The sequence below is a fragment of the Eurypyga helias genome, unplaced genomic scaffold (assembly GCF_000690775.1).
Source record: "Eurypyga helias isolate BGI_N326 unplaced genomic scaffold, ASM69077v1 scaffold8433, whole genome shotgun sequence".
Lineage (NCBI taxonomy): Eukaryota > Metazoa > Chordata > Aves > Eurypygiformes > Eurypygidae > Eurypyga > Eurypyga helias.
In genome coordinates, this window is record NW_010241817.1 from 30,872 (window position 1) to 46,109 (window position 15,238).

The 15,238-nt window shown below is 42.4% G+C and overlaps 1 protein-coding gene across 1 annotated transcript; it reads left to right on the top strand.

Annotated features, from left to right (window-relative positions):
* Positions 1–312: 312 nt before the first annotated feature.
* LOC104507549 (low-density lipoprotein receptor-related protein 5) lies at positions 313–14,559 on the top strand (the record flags this gene model as incomplete). Its single annotated transcript, XM_010148873.1, has 4 exons — positions 313–709; positions 10,519–10,716; positions 12,294–12,490; positions 14,428–14,559. Coding segments are annotated over 4 exons (924 nt in total), but the record flags the coding sequence as incomplete, so codon positions are not given.
* Between the last annotated feature and the right edge of the window lie 679 nt (positions 14,560–15,238).

Sequence of the window (15,238 nt, forward strand, 5' to 3'; positions counted from 1 at the left end):
ACTGAACCTTGCACGCAGGAGATCTAGAGCTGGTGCAGGTACTGCTGCAGTATCTCGACGGCTGTCATTTTGACAGCAGGCAGAGGGCCTGCTCTTCACTATGCCTTTTACTCCTTTGTCTGACATGTGGAAGGAAGAGTTTGTTGGGTAGTGTGCGTTTTTCTCTCATGTGAAACTTCCATGTCCCTTCTGCTGTACTGCCTGCCCTGCTGATCTGGGAAAAGAAATCCTCCTCTGCCATATTCATACTCAGTGTTTTAACATCTGTAGATGCCAATAATACTAACCTCTTTTTGTTTTTTTCTTCTGTAGCATCTCCCTTTCTGCTTTTTGCCAACCGGCGGGACGTTCGACTCGTGGATGCTGGAGGCACGAAGCTGGAGTCCACTGTGGTGGTCAGTGGTTTAGAGGATGCTGCTGCGGTTGACTTCCAGTATTCGCAAGGCATCGTTTTCTGGACAGATGTGAGTGAAGAAGCCATCAAGCAAACTTACATTAACCAAACTGGGAATGTGGTGCAGAATGTCATCATTTCTGGTCTGGTTTCCCCGGATGGCCTGGCATGTGATTGGATTGGGAAAAAGCTTTACTGGACGGATTCAGAAACCAATAGGATAGAAGTAGCTAATCTCAATGGAACATCTAGAAAAGTCCTCTTCTGGCAAGACCTTGATCAGCCCAGAGCAATAGCTTTGGATCCTGCTCATGGGTAAATATTAATTTGACTTAAATGCTTAAATAGATACAGTGGTGATTTATGTTGAGTTTTTAGTTCTGAAAAAGAAACTTAGCCTTTTGTTTCAGTTTACATTTTCCCAAGATATTTTTCCTCAGGATCTGTAGCTGAACATACGTTTGAGCTTAAATATTTTGTGACAAGAAATGGCAGCCCAGACATAGACCCAAAAATAAAAATACAGCTGTTCTTAGGTGCCAAGCCAAATATTCAACAAGCCTAACTTATTCCATTGCACTTCTGAAAAGTAATTAGTTTTCCAAGCCTTTCTATTGTTATTTTCCCGTTATCTTGTCTGGTGAGTTAACTTTCATTTGATACGTGATGCCTTTTAATGTATCTAGTCAGCAAGGTCTGTAAATCTGCATGAGTTGAAACAGAAATGCTCATTTGCTATGCTCTGCTAAACAAAATCAGGATATTTTTTAAGTGGTGATGTTGAATAATGATGTTTGTGCCAGCAAGTAAAAGAATCCCGGTGAAACCGGGGACTCTCAGTACTGTGGTGACCAGGTTAGGAAGAAATAGGGGAGTAGGCTGGATGTGCCACTTGTAAGGTTCTTGAAAATATATCTCTGAATGGTTCCTCCCTTCCTCCCCCTTCAGTACTCCCCACCATTCCACATGTGCTGTTTGCTGTCCCTGAGCACAGATGGTATTGATGTTGGGCAGTTTGGCCCCCTGTTCATTTCAGTGATGACTGAAGGTCTGCTGTGCTAGATGGACTCCCAGGGTAAGGGGAAAAGAGAAGTGAAGTGCACTTCTCTGCTGTGCAGAAATCCACATAAGTGAAGTGGTTTGCCACTGATCTGCTGCCGCTTTCACATCTCCTTCTCAGGGATCACTTCGTCTTCCTCTTCTGTGTGGTGTGTGTGAGTAGGTTTCTCATCCGTAAGAGAATCTGATGTCAGTTGACATTTTCACTGAGTCTGGTCTGTTTGTGAAAAGATGCTGATTTAATACAAGGCCTTAAGATAAACCACACATGTAAAGTACAGGAGGATGGACAGTCTCTTGAGAAACCATCTTCTTCAGGCGTGTGAGAAGTGAAAATGTAAAGTAAGCAACAGAGGTCAAGATTGCCGTGTCAGCAACTGCTGTGCCACAGACTGGAGCTTTGTCAGGTGGTTTTTGCAGTGGTTCCTGCTTAAAGCTTCCCAGATGAATGTGAGGAGTTCAGTCAATAAAACTGACTTCACTACGGATGCATCTAGGTGAAAGGAATTCTTTCCATTCCTGTGTGTATCCTGAAAGCAGGTGATCCATAACAAATTGATTTATGCTGAAGACTAGAGTTCAGTAGTACAATTTAAAGTGGGAATATGAGTATTTTATCATGAGGTAGATCAGAGAAGTGGAATGGTGCTTACCATGAAATACCAATGCCAGGTTGACATCTCGTAAGGGGATGCAATTCCTTGCCTTTTGAGTGTTTTCTTTAACGTAGCTTAAATATTGGAACGTAGCTTTGGTCTTGTAGCTTTGTCTCTGGGACTGAAGAGATGGAGGAAGCTAGGGTTCTCTTTGATGAGAGTACCTGATGGGTGCAGTTTGTAGCTGCACAGAGGCAGTATGGAAACCACGGCATATACGGCGTGTTGGTCTGGCTGGGCTAGCGCCAGTTGGTCATAAATGGTTGGCTTTGGTTTAACTCAAAACACGTTTCTAATTTTTAGGTTAAAATTAAGCAATACTATAAGCTGAAGTAAGAACCTTTCCACATAACTTGTTGCATGTGTACTTAAAAGAGAGTTTCATTTGTTAAATTGTGCTTAAAATATAAGCGTGCAAATGAGCGTGCTTAGCTTGCATGCCCTGACGAATTATTGGCTGTTGTTTGAGTGTGCTGTTTTTCCCAAATGGTGGGTTAAACTGCATCAGCACGCTGAAGTAGATGAAATGCATTGGCTTGAGCTGAGCGTTTAAGGACAGTTGTGAGATCTGTGCGTAACACCTTACTTGCACAATTGTTCTGTTCACTATGTTTGCTGGACCCCTCTCCTCCAGTAAGTCAGTCCAGTGTGTAGTCGTAATTTCTTGGACTGCCCTGACATGCTTTAATCCTACATTCTGTAGGGAGAGAGGAAGAAATCTAGGCTTAACTTGAGGCAGAGGCAGTAAAGTCAGAGTTAGAGTCATGACTGGGTCTTCTGTACACAGCAGAGGGAGGTGTCTCATGAGCTGATGAAGAGGGGCTGCAACAGTTCATTCTGCTCCTTGTAGTAGGAGGATCCCCTGACTTTTGAATTGATGCAGTGTCTTAAAATGGGTTGAATATAATGAGATTTGGACTATTTTTCCCTTTCCTAAAATAAATCATATTTTTTTGAAAGAAGAGGAGGACCTGGGGTCAGTGAACCGAATGTGAGCCAGCACTGTGCCCTTCGCCTCTACTCAGGGCTGGTGAGGCCACCCCTGGAGTACTGTTCAGGGTTCCTCAGCAGAGGAGAGATGTGGACATGCTGGTGTGAGCCCAACAAAGAGCCACAGAGATAATTAAAGGACTGGAGCATCCACCATAGAAGGGGCTGATGGAGTTGTGATTGTTTACCCTCGAAACAGAAGGCTGAGGTGATTTTATCAATGTGTGATGTGAATGAGTACAGGTGGTGGAGCCAGATTTTCTCAGTGGTATCCAGTGAAAGGACTAGAGGCAATAGGCACAAAACTGAAATGGAGAAAGTTCTGCTGAAGTGACATAAAATACTCTACTGAGAGGGTGATGAATCACTGGAAGAGGTTGCCCAGAGAGGTTGTGGAGTCTCCAACCGTAGAGATACTCAGAACCTGACTGGGTGAGGGCTTGTGTAACCTGGTCGGGATCACCCTGCTTTGAGTGGTGGTGTTGCAGGAGTCAATCTCCAGAGATTCCTCCCAACCTCAGGAATTCAGTGATTCTGTGAGAAAACAGCCTTTTCGGTGCAGAGCTCACGATCTTACGAGGTCCTTTCCCTATGACTTCCCTGACCAACCTGGTGTGGTGGTGTCATGCTGTTGCTTGTGAAGTGCATTCAATATGAATTCATTTCTTATTATATGTAATATTCCTTCATCTCTCCTCAGAAATGTCTGGGAAGAAAAAGTTATATTGTGTTGTCTCTCTGGCACCTCACTTAATGACCATGAGGCGTAGTTATGAGGGCTCGTTTTATCTTCTAATAGTTGTTCTTCTGTTCTCTGTAGAGTTGTTGCATACGAATAAGCTGGACATTCTTTTAGAGGAGGAAGTACATAACACACAAAGCACATGCAACTCCTTTTTTTTCTTCCAAGAAATCCTACCAGTGCAGTTCCTTTTTCTCAACGTATCAGAGGTATTTGCAGTAATATTGCATTCCAAGTTGAAACTTCTCTTCCTAACCCCAGGAGTAGTGTTGCAAGTGTCTCCTTACTGCTGCCCTCCTTCTCTAGCTCAATGTCTTTGGAAATCTTCTTGAGTCCCTGTCTCTGAGGATCCTTCAGGTTCAGGATGCTTCAGCTCTATGGTGCCATGTAACCTGACTTTTAACGGGCTGTTGAAGCTGTATTGAATGGTCTTTGCTTAGTTTGGGAAACCCCTGGAGTGTCTTACTCATCTCCTTATGGGTGAGGAGGGAAGGATGTGCTTTCCTTGCACACACTTCATTGCAATAGCACTTGAGCATCCATCAGTTGACAGGCAATTATGTTTTTCCTCTTTGTTGCCAAATAGGATGCGATATATATATATGTAATGTATATATTTTAAAAGAATAAACCAGTCAGAATGAAAGTCGTGTAAAAACTTGGGGGTTCTGTTTGCAGAAAACACATGTCTTTGAATACATCGTCTGTGATTGGTTGTGATGGCTACCTGCTGGGTTTGATGTAATGTTTTTTGTCAAGAACATCCAGGTCTCAAAGTTCAGTGCTTGGAAAACAACCCCAAGAAGTAGTAATTCCAGTAAGTAATTTGCAGCTTAATGCTATGCAAGATAGCCATTGTTTTCCCTTCTGTAAACAATTCATGCGGTTTCATTTCACACTTGAGTTTTTGTAACTTTAAAGGTGGGACGGGGCAAGTAAGTTTTAAATGTGCAGGAATCTAAACTTCATAGGAATTTCCTGTAAACTCCTGTTTTGTGCCCTAGGCGTGTGTAAGTTCAAGAGCGTTGTTGAAATTGGAGAAGATGTGCTGATTTACATCATCTGTACCACTGGCCCCTTTTGTGTAAGCAGCTTATGTAAGGTTTGGCAACCGTACTGCATTTCAGGAAGGGGGAAAAAAGCGTTGGCTGCTTTTGAATACATCCGTGATACCTTCCCACTCAGATGGCCCATTGGCTTCCCTTTGGGGACATTGGCCCTGATTTCTGATCTTTCCAAAAATGATAAGACATGAAATGCCAGTAAATAAGAAATGACCTTCAGCTTTAAAACCGAGGGGAAATACGGTCTTCATCCTGGTTTTGCTCCTGCACCTGGAATTTTAAAATGAGTTGAGCAGGCAAAAAAGGTAGTACTGAAGCACCACTGAAGCCTTGGGTCAGTGGGGTAATTAAGTATGTGCTAAAACCTGTGACTTGCTGACTGCAGTTGAGCTGCGTGTGTTTAATTGCCTCCTGACTAGGAAGCTTGGTGGAAGCTTGCAGCTACCCCGCTTACGATGAGAGCGGCAGCTGAATTTTGTGAACTCGGTTGAGTCTGGTACCTGTGGCCACTGGACGGGCTGTTCGTGGCGGTGTGGTCAGAACGGGGTACACATTTGCATCTTCTTCCTAATGAAGCTTTGGCTTTTGCTCTGCGTTATTTTCCTGCTGGTGTTTTTGGTTCAGTGATGTGGTGTGATTCAGTTTGGGGACAGAAGTGTCGTGAAATTATTATTAAGTGTTAATCTCTTCTTCCCACCGGCCCCCCTTGCTTTTTGCCTTGAAATTCTGGAGTTAAAGGTTAAAACCCATTAAGGGAGAAGATGCGTAAGTATCCCTGAAGAACTGAATAAAATAACCCAAGGAATTGCCCTAGCAATGCTTTTTTTCTCCAGTGCTCCTCTAGTGCTCTTTGGGTTTTTCTTTTTTAAGACTATTGATTCTGCTTAGCAGTCAATTTTGCTCACAGTGGGCTTTTTTTTTTTAATTAGCTCTTTAGGAATTGATGGTTTTGGGTTTTTTTTTCTTTTTAAATAGCCTCATGGTGTTACACTTTTATTGATCTGTTGCAATCCAGGTGGGAAACAAAACTCCTGGGATGCCCGACCTCAGTCCTAAAAGCATGATTGATCTAACATGTCCCAAGATACCAAATATTGGTCTTGATATTTTTAACTCCTTACAGTTGGCTGTGGCCCGAGGTTATTTAAAACTGTGCAATTTATGTTTAAAAACACCACCACCAACAACAAAATCAACCCAAACTCAACCCAAATATGTGCGTTAGGCTCTTCATTATTATTCACTGTGTATCTTTTTGGCAGGCTTCCAAAGCAAGGGATGTTAAATAGCACAAGTCATACTGGACTGAGTTTCTTTGCACGTTGTTATAATAGTAAAATGAAAATGGTTGGGATTGTGAATGTAGTGGACACTAGGGGAAAAAAAAAAAGATTATATTTGGAAAGGAAAAAGCCAGTCCTGAACCATCAGCTGTCCCAGAAACATTGATGTTGTCTTAGACGCTTTCAAAGTGCTTGTTCTTTGTTGAGGTCAGTAAGAAATGTAGAGTATTAAGCATGTTTGGGAAAAAAAAAAAAAAGCCCCTTTGTTTTTTTTGGTCTTCTGCAGAAATAATGTGCCAGTATAAGACCTAATGGCTACTACTGGACATTGTTAAAATACTTAATTTCTGCACTGTTTTTCCTGTATGGCTCTTTCTCTGGTGAACCCAGCTAATGCAAGCAGATTAGATCTCAGGAAGAAGTTCTTCATGGAGAGGGTGGGGAGGCACTGGGACAGGTTGCCCAGAGAAGCTGTAGATGCCCCATCCCTGGGAGTGTCCAAGGCCAGGCTGGATGAGGCTTGGAGCAACCTGGTCTAGTGGAAGGTGTCCCTGCCCGTGACAGGGGGTTGTAACTAGATGATCTTTAAGGTCCCTTAACAAGGTGGTGACAGGATGATAATGATAGTAATCTTTTACATGTTGCGTTAAAAAAAGTCCAGCTGGGAGAGAAGTGCTTTGGCAGAAGATGCTTGCATTCAGATTGTTCTACAGGTTGTTTAAATGCATCTTTGTCCTGCTAGCCTTCCTTTGCAATAGTTACTTTGCTAATACTGTGTGGTTTTAGACCTTTGAATGGCATGGGTATTGATGAGGATTGAGCGTGAATCCTGTTAAGGAGCTAAAACATAGAGATGTCATTTTCCTGTGGCATATAAATGTGTGAAGTTGAAGGAACTGCTTTTGTCTCTGTGTGGCCAAGAATAAACACACATCACCTAAGAAATTAGGCAACAGTTTTTTGGGGGGGGGGAGGAGGCTCTTGAGCTGCAGCTTCTTTAGTATCATCAAAAAGCCATGAGGTTCCTTTGGCTTACAGTCTTTTTTTCCCCTTTTCTTCACCTAAATGCATTGAACGTCAGTGCAGGCTGCAATTTTAATGGGAGGCTTGAGGAGAGGAATTTTACTCAAGGGTGGTTTGGGGAATATTTTTTCACCCTTTTTATTTTAACCTACTTTTAAGGTTTAATTGGACATAGGTAGTTTTGTCTCCTTTGTTTTTGCTTTTAGATAACTCATGGGACTTCTGATTCTCTCTTTAGTCTTCATGTGTCCATTTCTATCTATGAATAAGTGTGGGACTGTCATAGCCATATGATGTAGTCCAAAGTCACCTTTAATAGCCAGGTTTTCCTTAATTCAGCAGTCCATCTTTTGTCCATCTTCAGTCCTGTAGAGGTGGCTCAAGTTGGCCGTTGAATACTCAGAGTTAGTGCGGATGAGCCGGATCAGAGAACTTATGTGACCTGACCAAACCTGAGTATTTGACCGGATCGGTTCCCCAGTCTGGTTCACCAGCTGGTTGCATCGAGTTTCTTTTATGTCTGCTTTTCTCTGGCTTCTCTTGTTTGTCAATAGCTGCTTCCCCACACGGTTTGAGCTGCCACAAATTGCAGCCTGACTTGTTAAGGAAAACCAAAATGAGTGGCAATTTACATTCGTAGGTTGTCCTGTGAACTGAGGCAGCTCAGCTGCTGCTTCTTCAGGAGCAGTCAGTCTCTCCGGGCTGCTGGAGCTGAGATGGTCTGGGGAAGGCATCTGGAGACAGAAATCCACTGCAGCCACTCTGAGGTGAGCTGTCGCAGAAGCCTGAGGACTTCCCTGCGTGGAAACTTTGCCCTTTCAACTAGAAAGCTCCTTGTTTTACCCTCCCACACTCAAATGTATGTGTACTGTGATACAAGTGAGTAATTCTCTGTTTCTTATCTCTATCTCTCTCTCTTTATTTCTCTATTTCTCTCTTTGTGTATTTCTGTATTTCTCTCTACTTCTCTCTCTCTGTATTTCTGTATTTCTCTCTATCTCTCTGTCTCTATTTCTCTATCCCTGTTTTACTGTCAGCCATCTATCTTAGCCTGTCCATCCCTCTGAAGAGGAGAACAGGGATGATACATGCTGCTACGTTCAGAACAGTGTAAATAGGTGCTGTGACTGCAGGGGAGCTGGAGGTACGGCTGAATCAGGGTGCAGTATGTATATGGAGGTCGGAGCATTTTAAGCCTAAGTGAGTTGAGAGGGACATGTGCTGGGGATAACTGTACAGCTGTCTCTTCCTCTTTGGCTGAAATGATGGTCCCAGCTGCACATGAAGCAGCTACAGGGCTACTGCAGATTACAGCAGCATCTTTTGTTGTGGAGGGGAGAACATCCTTCTGAGGAACATGACAGCAATTACAAATGTAATCCCCATTTCATTCCAAAAGTGGACATCATTCTCTCTCATAAAAGAAATCACAAAGCTTTTTTCCTTCATCACAATGCACCTTCGTTTACTTCCTTTGTGGTTCCCAGCCTGGTTGCGTAGCCAGTGCTCTCTTCTTTAGGGGATCTGAGGATCTGGGATAATCCAGGTTGTGAAGAGTATAGCTAAGCATGGGCTCTGCAGGACTGAATAGATGCCTCTTTACTGGGCTTTTCTGGAGTTCCAGTGGTAGCAGTACTTAGCTTAGATGTAGCCCAGTGCACTTACCCAACTGGTGCCCATCTGGCACTGCTGTTGGTCTGTGGAACCTGGAGAACTGGAGAGTCCAGTGCACAGACACCTAGTTTTGATTGAGGGCTCATTTGGGTCAAAGGCTTCCTGACACAGCCTATGCCAGGAGTGGGTGTATTGGTGTTGGGAAAGCAATATCATTTCTCTGACTGGCCTGAGGTAGCTGTGCAAGGTGTTGGCTGCAGTCATGGTTTAACCCCAGTCAGCAACTAAGCACCACACAGCCGCTCACTCACCTCCCCACTTCCCAGTGGGATGGAGGAGGGAATTGGAAGAAGAGGTAAGAAAACTCATGGGTTGAGATGACAGTTTAATAATTGAAAATAAATGAAATAAAATAATGATACTACTGCTAATAACAATATTGATTATATGTAATGAAAAGAAAAACATTAAATGAGAAAAACCAAGTGATACACCTGCTGACTGATACCCAGACAGTCCCTGAAGTGAGAGACAGCCCCTCCTGGCTGACTCTCCCCAACTTATATACTGAGCATGACATTTTATGGCATGAAATATCCCTTTGGTCAGTTTAGGTCAGCTGTCCTGGCTTGTCTCCTCCCAGCTTCTTGTAGAGAAGAAGCTGGGAACACAGGTGAAGTATGAGGAACTGGAAAAAGTTCTTGGCTTAATGTAAACATTGCTTGGCAGTAACTAAAAACATGAGTATGTTGTCAATATACTTCTTAACATAAAGCCAACACGTAGCCTCCTACTGAAAACATCAGTGTGTTGTCAACATTCTTCTCAGCACAAATCCAGAGCAGCCTCATGCTAGCTACTGTGAAGAAAACCAACTGTCCCAGTGAAAGCCAGCACAGCTGTGTTGTGTTTGCACCCCTGGCATTTGGAATTTGCAACCTGGATATATTACTCTGGGTAGTATTTACCAGCTGGGAACTGACTGACCTCATCAGACAGTTTCTCTCCTGACAGTACAGTCTCAGCTTTTCGTGCAGACGTTATGTGATTTGCCACATCTTCATCTGGTCCTTTTCTACTGATGAGTGCTGTTAATGTCTCTAGTCAAGCTACTTAAATTGCCCATAGGTGGAGTGACACAGACACTGGGACATGGATGATAGGGGAACCCCCTCCCCCCCCTCCAGAAATTCACTCTAATCTCATCCGAAGTCTGCTCGGGTTTGTGATTTATTTATTGACAGAAACAAATTTCAGAGCACTTGATTTTATTCTTTTCTTTGTGTACAGACTTGGAAAAGGAAGTTCAGCTATGGTCATTGCCTGCTTGGATGGGTAATTAGTTGCTTCAGAATGTGCTTTAGGATATTATCTTGTAGTAACTGGCCGCACAAGGATGATACTCAGTTGTAAATGCTTATGACAGTCAGGTGCTGCCCAGCGTTGAAAGAGAACGGTAATACATTATGCAGAGGCAGTGCTTGTGAGAGATGCTCTCGTGAAGGACTCTGGGACCGTGGTTTGGTGTATGTTAACAAGTATGTTAAGGTTTTGGAGATACACATTTGTGTATATATACCACTCAATGTACGTATGCTCACGGATTTTGCAAAGAGCTGCTACCCCTTTGTTCCTAAAGCTAACCAGCACGCGCTGTGATTTAATTTGTGTACATATCTGCTTGCTTCTTCAGATACATGTATTGGACCGACTGGGGTGAAACACCCAGAATAGAACGGGCAGGAATGGACAGCAGCACACGAAAAATCATTGTCGATTCAGATATTTATTGGCCAAATGGACTCACGATAGATCTTGATGAGCAGAAACTTTACTGGGCTGATGCAAAACTGAGTTTCATTCATAGGGCAAATCTGGATGGTTCCTTTAGGTAAGTTACCTTTAGTCAGTAACACGGTGTGAGTTATTTCTTACGTCCTGCATTCATTTTGAACAGAGGCATTTTTTTCAGTCATGTAGAATAATGCCAGTAATGGAATGCAATTGTTATAGCTTTGCAAAAAGTGCTGTAATTACAGGAGAGAGGGAGGCTTGATACCTAAGGGTGGTGGAAATAGGGGCAGTGTATAGTGGAAACCAGCTGCTACAATACTAGAATACGGCCACTGCTGTTACTAGTAAAGAAGCAACAGCAAAGGTAAGAATGGAAAGTGAAAGTGAAATCAGCATTTCTATTTCTTCTATTGTGTTTTATGGTGTGAGAAGTACTGATAATTTGAAGGACAGAAATTTTAGAGCAGTTGCAATTTTATCTCTAGAACAGAAAAAAGAATAATATTTTTGTTCTCTTTTTTTCTGCATTTCTTGCCTTGTACATATATATGCAAATAGCTATGCATCTTTGCATATGTCAGTCTGTTTTAAACTTGTCCGTGTCTGATACATACGAAGAATTTTCAGGGTACTTTTTATACCCCCCACCCCTGGAAAATGCAAGCGGTACCTAATCCTTTCCCAAGCTGGGGTTTTTTTTTGTTTTCTTTAATCTCTTCAGTGGAAACAATTCAAATGCAGTTCTGAATATAAGTATAAGAAAAAAATGTTTCTCACTTTTCCTTCAGGATGATGCTGAATATTCATCTTTCTCAAAGTTGCGTGATGAAAAATTTTGAGTTCTGGTTTGCTGTGTCACAGTGGTGGTTTGGGAGGTGTATTTGTGCATTCGTAAAACACATGAATTTTGTGAAAACTGAGTTAATATTATTTTGACTAAGGTATTGTCAAGTATGTTTTCACTGACTTAGTAAATATATCCAAACCTATTGTATCTAAATTATACAAATTTATTGAAATGTATGTAAATTTGGGGTTCCCGTCTTAGAAAACATGTTGGAAAAGTCACGTGTTTTGTGGCTTGGGGTTCAGCTGATAACCAGTGAGAAACTATGTGCACCAACAGTAGAGGTGTGGCTGAACAAGCTCATTGAAAAACATCTGAAATGTTTGTTATTTATATTAATTATAAATATTTAGTCTTAGAAAAAAATGTAACTTACCCTTGCCTGACGTCTAAAAAGATAATCTGACCAATATTTGTTTCTGCTTCTGACCAAGTTAAGAGGGGTAATTTACAGAGACTCAGGTTGTGTCTTCCTGTCCCTGCTACAAGCAAGGAGCGGGTGCAACTGAAGTCCTGGGCAAAGATGTCATATATTGCACAGGGGACAAAAAACTTTGTGCTTTAATGGGAGGAGCACTCATCGGACCTGTGTTTCCTCCAAAAGACAATTGTGTGTGTTTGTGTCCGTATTGCTCTGAAGGGACAAAGTCTTGGTTTACATTTTTCAGTCTGATTATCCCTTTTATCTCACCAGATGAGTCGCTTGGTCGAGTGAATTTGTTAAAAGAAGATGATTCCTATATGAGTTTTTACAAAGCCAGATTCTTTTCTGCATGGTAACAAGTGGAAGCAGTGCATTTTTAATCCTTGCTCTTTCTTTCATCTAGGCAAAAAGTTGTTGAAGGTAGTCTCACTCATCCCTTTGCGCTGACGTTGTCTGGGGACACTTTGTATTGGACGGACTGGCAAACGCGCTCCATTCATGCCTGTAACAAAAGGACGGGAGAGAAAAGGAGGGAAATATTGTCTGCCCTGTATTCGCCGATGGACATCCAGGTCTTAAGTCCAGACAGGCAGCCATACTGTATGTTTTACTTTTCATGAAAATTTTTGTATGACTCTTACATATCTCTCAGGAAAAACTTTAATCATAGAAATGGTTAGTCTGGAGCTGTAAGGTTTTCAACACTTACCAGGGGATTGGTTGCTAAAGGTGTAAGTTCCCGAATCCTGCACCTTTCTTTGAGAATTCCAGCCTGAATTAGTATGAGCTCACTCATCATCCCAGTTGGTAACAAAATCCAAAATCCTGTGCAGTACTTCAGTGACATCTTTTGATGTGGAATATCTGAATAAGAACGACAAAGACTAAAGCGGCATCTTTTTAATAGCGTTATTTTAAAGACAACTGAAAAAATGCTGATCATTACTTTTTTAAAAAGTCAGTGGAATTATCACAAAACACGTAATCTTCATGTCGTACTTACAGGTGTGGTTTTTGCAGCCCAGACTTGATCGTGTTTACCTTCAACGTGTAATGCACAGTTTGTGAAAGTTGCAGTGTGGAAGGGATTTAGTTCTGAGCTTTTATATGAAACATATATGTGTCTCTATATTTTTTCTTCATGTGTGATGAAGGAAGGCAGGTGCAGAGAACTGAGAACTGTGTGTTTTGTATATGCGTGTGATTCCATGTGCCGCTTGGTGTAGGTTTTTTAAGGATTGTGAGAACGGGAATTAAAAGCAATGGCGTGCAAACGTATATAACTAAGTAGCTATGGGAAACCTAAAGATAGCATTAGTTATCCCAGTAAAGTTTATAGGATGTCAGTAAAAGGCTTGAAAGCAAGCAGGAGTTGTTTGGAGATCGTCATGGTGATGGGACACACGCAAGTTTTCATTGAGGTTGTTGGGTGTGCACAGCGCCCTGCCTTATCTCACAGCTCCAGATAAGAGTTTGACTAGGCTGAATTGTTGTCGTTGCTTTTAGCTCAAGGAATCTCCCAGCCTTGGGCCATAGGATTTCTGGGTCAGTCACAAAGAAAATGTGGTGTACAGGGAAATAGCATATGCTGAAAATAGCTCATACGCCGTTGACTTCGTTAGGATCAGGCTTGGATTCCTTCCTTTCCCTTTTTTTGCTCTTTGTGGCTGTCAGTGGAAGTAAGACAAGCCAAATTAGCTGGAAATTTTGTGGTTTTGTGTTAAAGCAGTTCAGATGCTTATTCAAACTGTGATTGATTTTGGACAGATATTTCACAACTTGAATTACTTTTTTTTTTTTTAAAAGCTGGCAATATTCTCCATAATTATTTATGGTTACTGTTTCACCTCTTGCTGGTGTTTTTTCCCATATCAGTGAGAGGGGTGCAGGCAGTTGCTGTATGTCTGTCTGTTATATTCCCTCCCCGGACCCCTCCCCGACCACAATCCCCACAGTTGTTTTGGGAGGGGTTTTTTTTGTTTTGGTGGGGTTTTTTTATGTTTTCAAAATTGCTGAAGTTACGTGTTGCTCCTCTGGATTTCCTGGTGATTCAGGAATGTGTCTTGCTGCGAAAGCATTGCAGTAGGAAAGGGTATTTCCAACATTCAACACCACCGTAATGTAAGATTCGTATAATTTGTTATTTTTTCTCTTCTTGCACAGAATTGGCTGCCCCCCCTCCCCCCTCCAAGCCCTCTTTTCCATTTTTTATGATGCTTAGAAGACCCAGCATCCACAAAGTACCTGGTGTCCAAAGCTCTTAGCTGTGCTCAGCTTTGGAAACATCGGAGAAACTGTACAGTGAGGATGTGCTGAGCTGTCAGCTCTTTCAAAATCAGCTTTTGCAGGTGTCTCAGTTTAGGTGCCCATAGAAGGAAAATGCTGGGAGGGGGGAATCAATCATTTTATTCTGTGATTTGTCTTTTAGCACTAAAGCTTGTGCCAGTCATTTAGGATCTGTAATTTCTTCCGCGTGGAGAAAAGAGTGCTCTAAGGGTTCTGGAAAAATGAAAATAAATCTGTTTGGTTTCTTGAAGTTCACACTCCATGTGAAGAAAACAACGGTGGTTGCTCCCATCTGTGCCTGCTGTCTCCTAGAGACCCCTTCTACAGCTGTGCCTGTCCCACTGGTGTGCAGCTAGAAGACGATGGCAGGACGTGCAAAACAGGTAGGAGCTTGGCTTTTCTACAGTGACACTGTTGTCTTGGTTTGGGTTTGCCGCTTGGTTGAGAGGAACTGCCTGACACACTGAAACGTCGCTCTTGTCCTGATGAAGATGGCAGAAATTCTGCACCCAAGTCTCCTGCCAAGTTGCCCAAGGTGGTGATTTTTATGACCTAAAGTATTCCCTTGCATCAGAAATCAGAGAATTTTGACTGCGTTTTGTGTCTTTTGGTTGTATTTTGTCTAGCCAGTTCTCTGTAGGAATGAAACAGGATGTGGAGCCCATTGCAGAAGAATTTTATGAGAAGTAAGCTATTGTAGGACATCTTTCCATTTAGACAGTGGACCATGGGCAGACTTCTGCTCCCTCCCATTCATTGTCCAGTAGTGGTCAGTGATGCCTTACTGGTGGCCAAGTTGCTGCCTTAGAGTTGCATCTCAAAGACAGCAGTATGCTTGAGACATGTTCTGCTCACGGATGTGCCAGGAATGTGCATATCCACGTACCCATGTACTGTTGTAGGGATAACCCGGTGAGTTGCCCCTGCTTCAGTTGGTTTTATAATGAAATAATCTGTACAGAAAATCCGAAATTAAGATTTAAACTAACGGTTTTGAAGATTAATCGTTCCCCTGTTTCCCTTTGGGCTGCTCTGTGGGAAGGATTTATGAGAAGATTACAC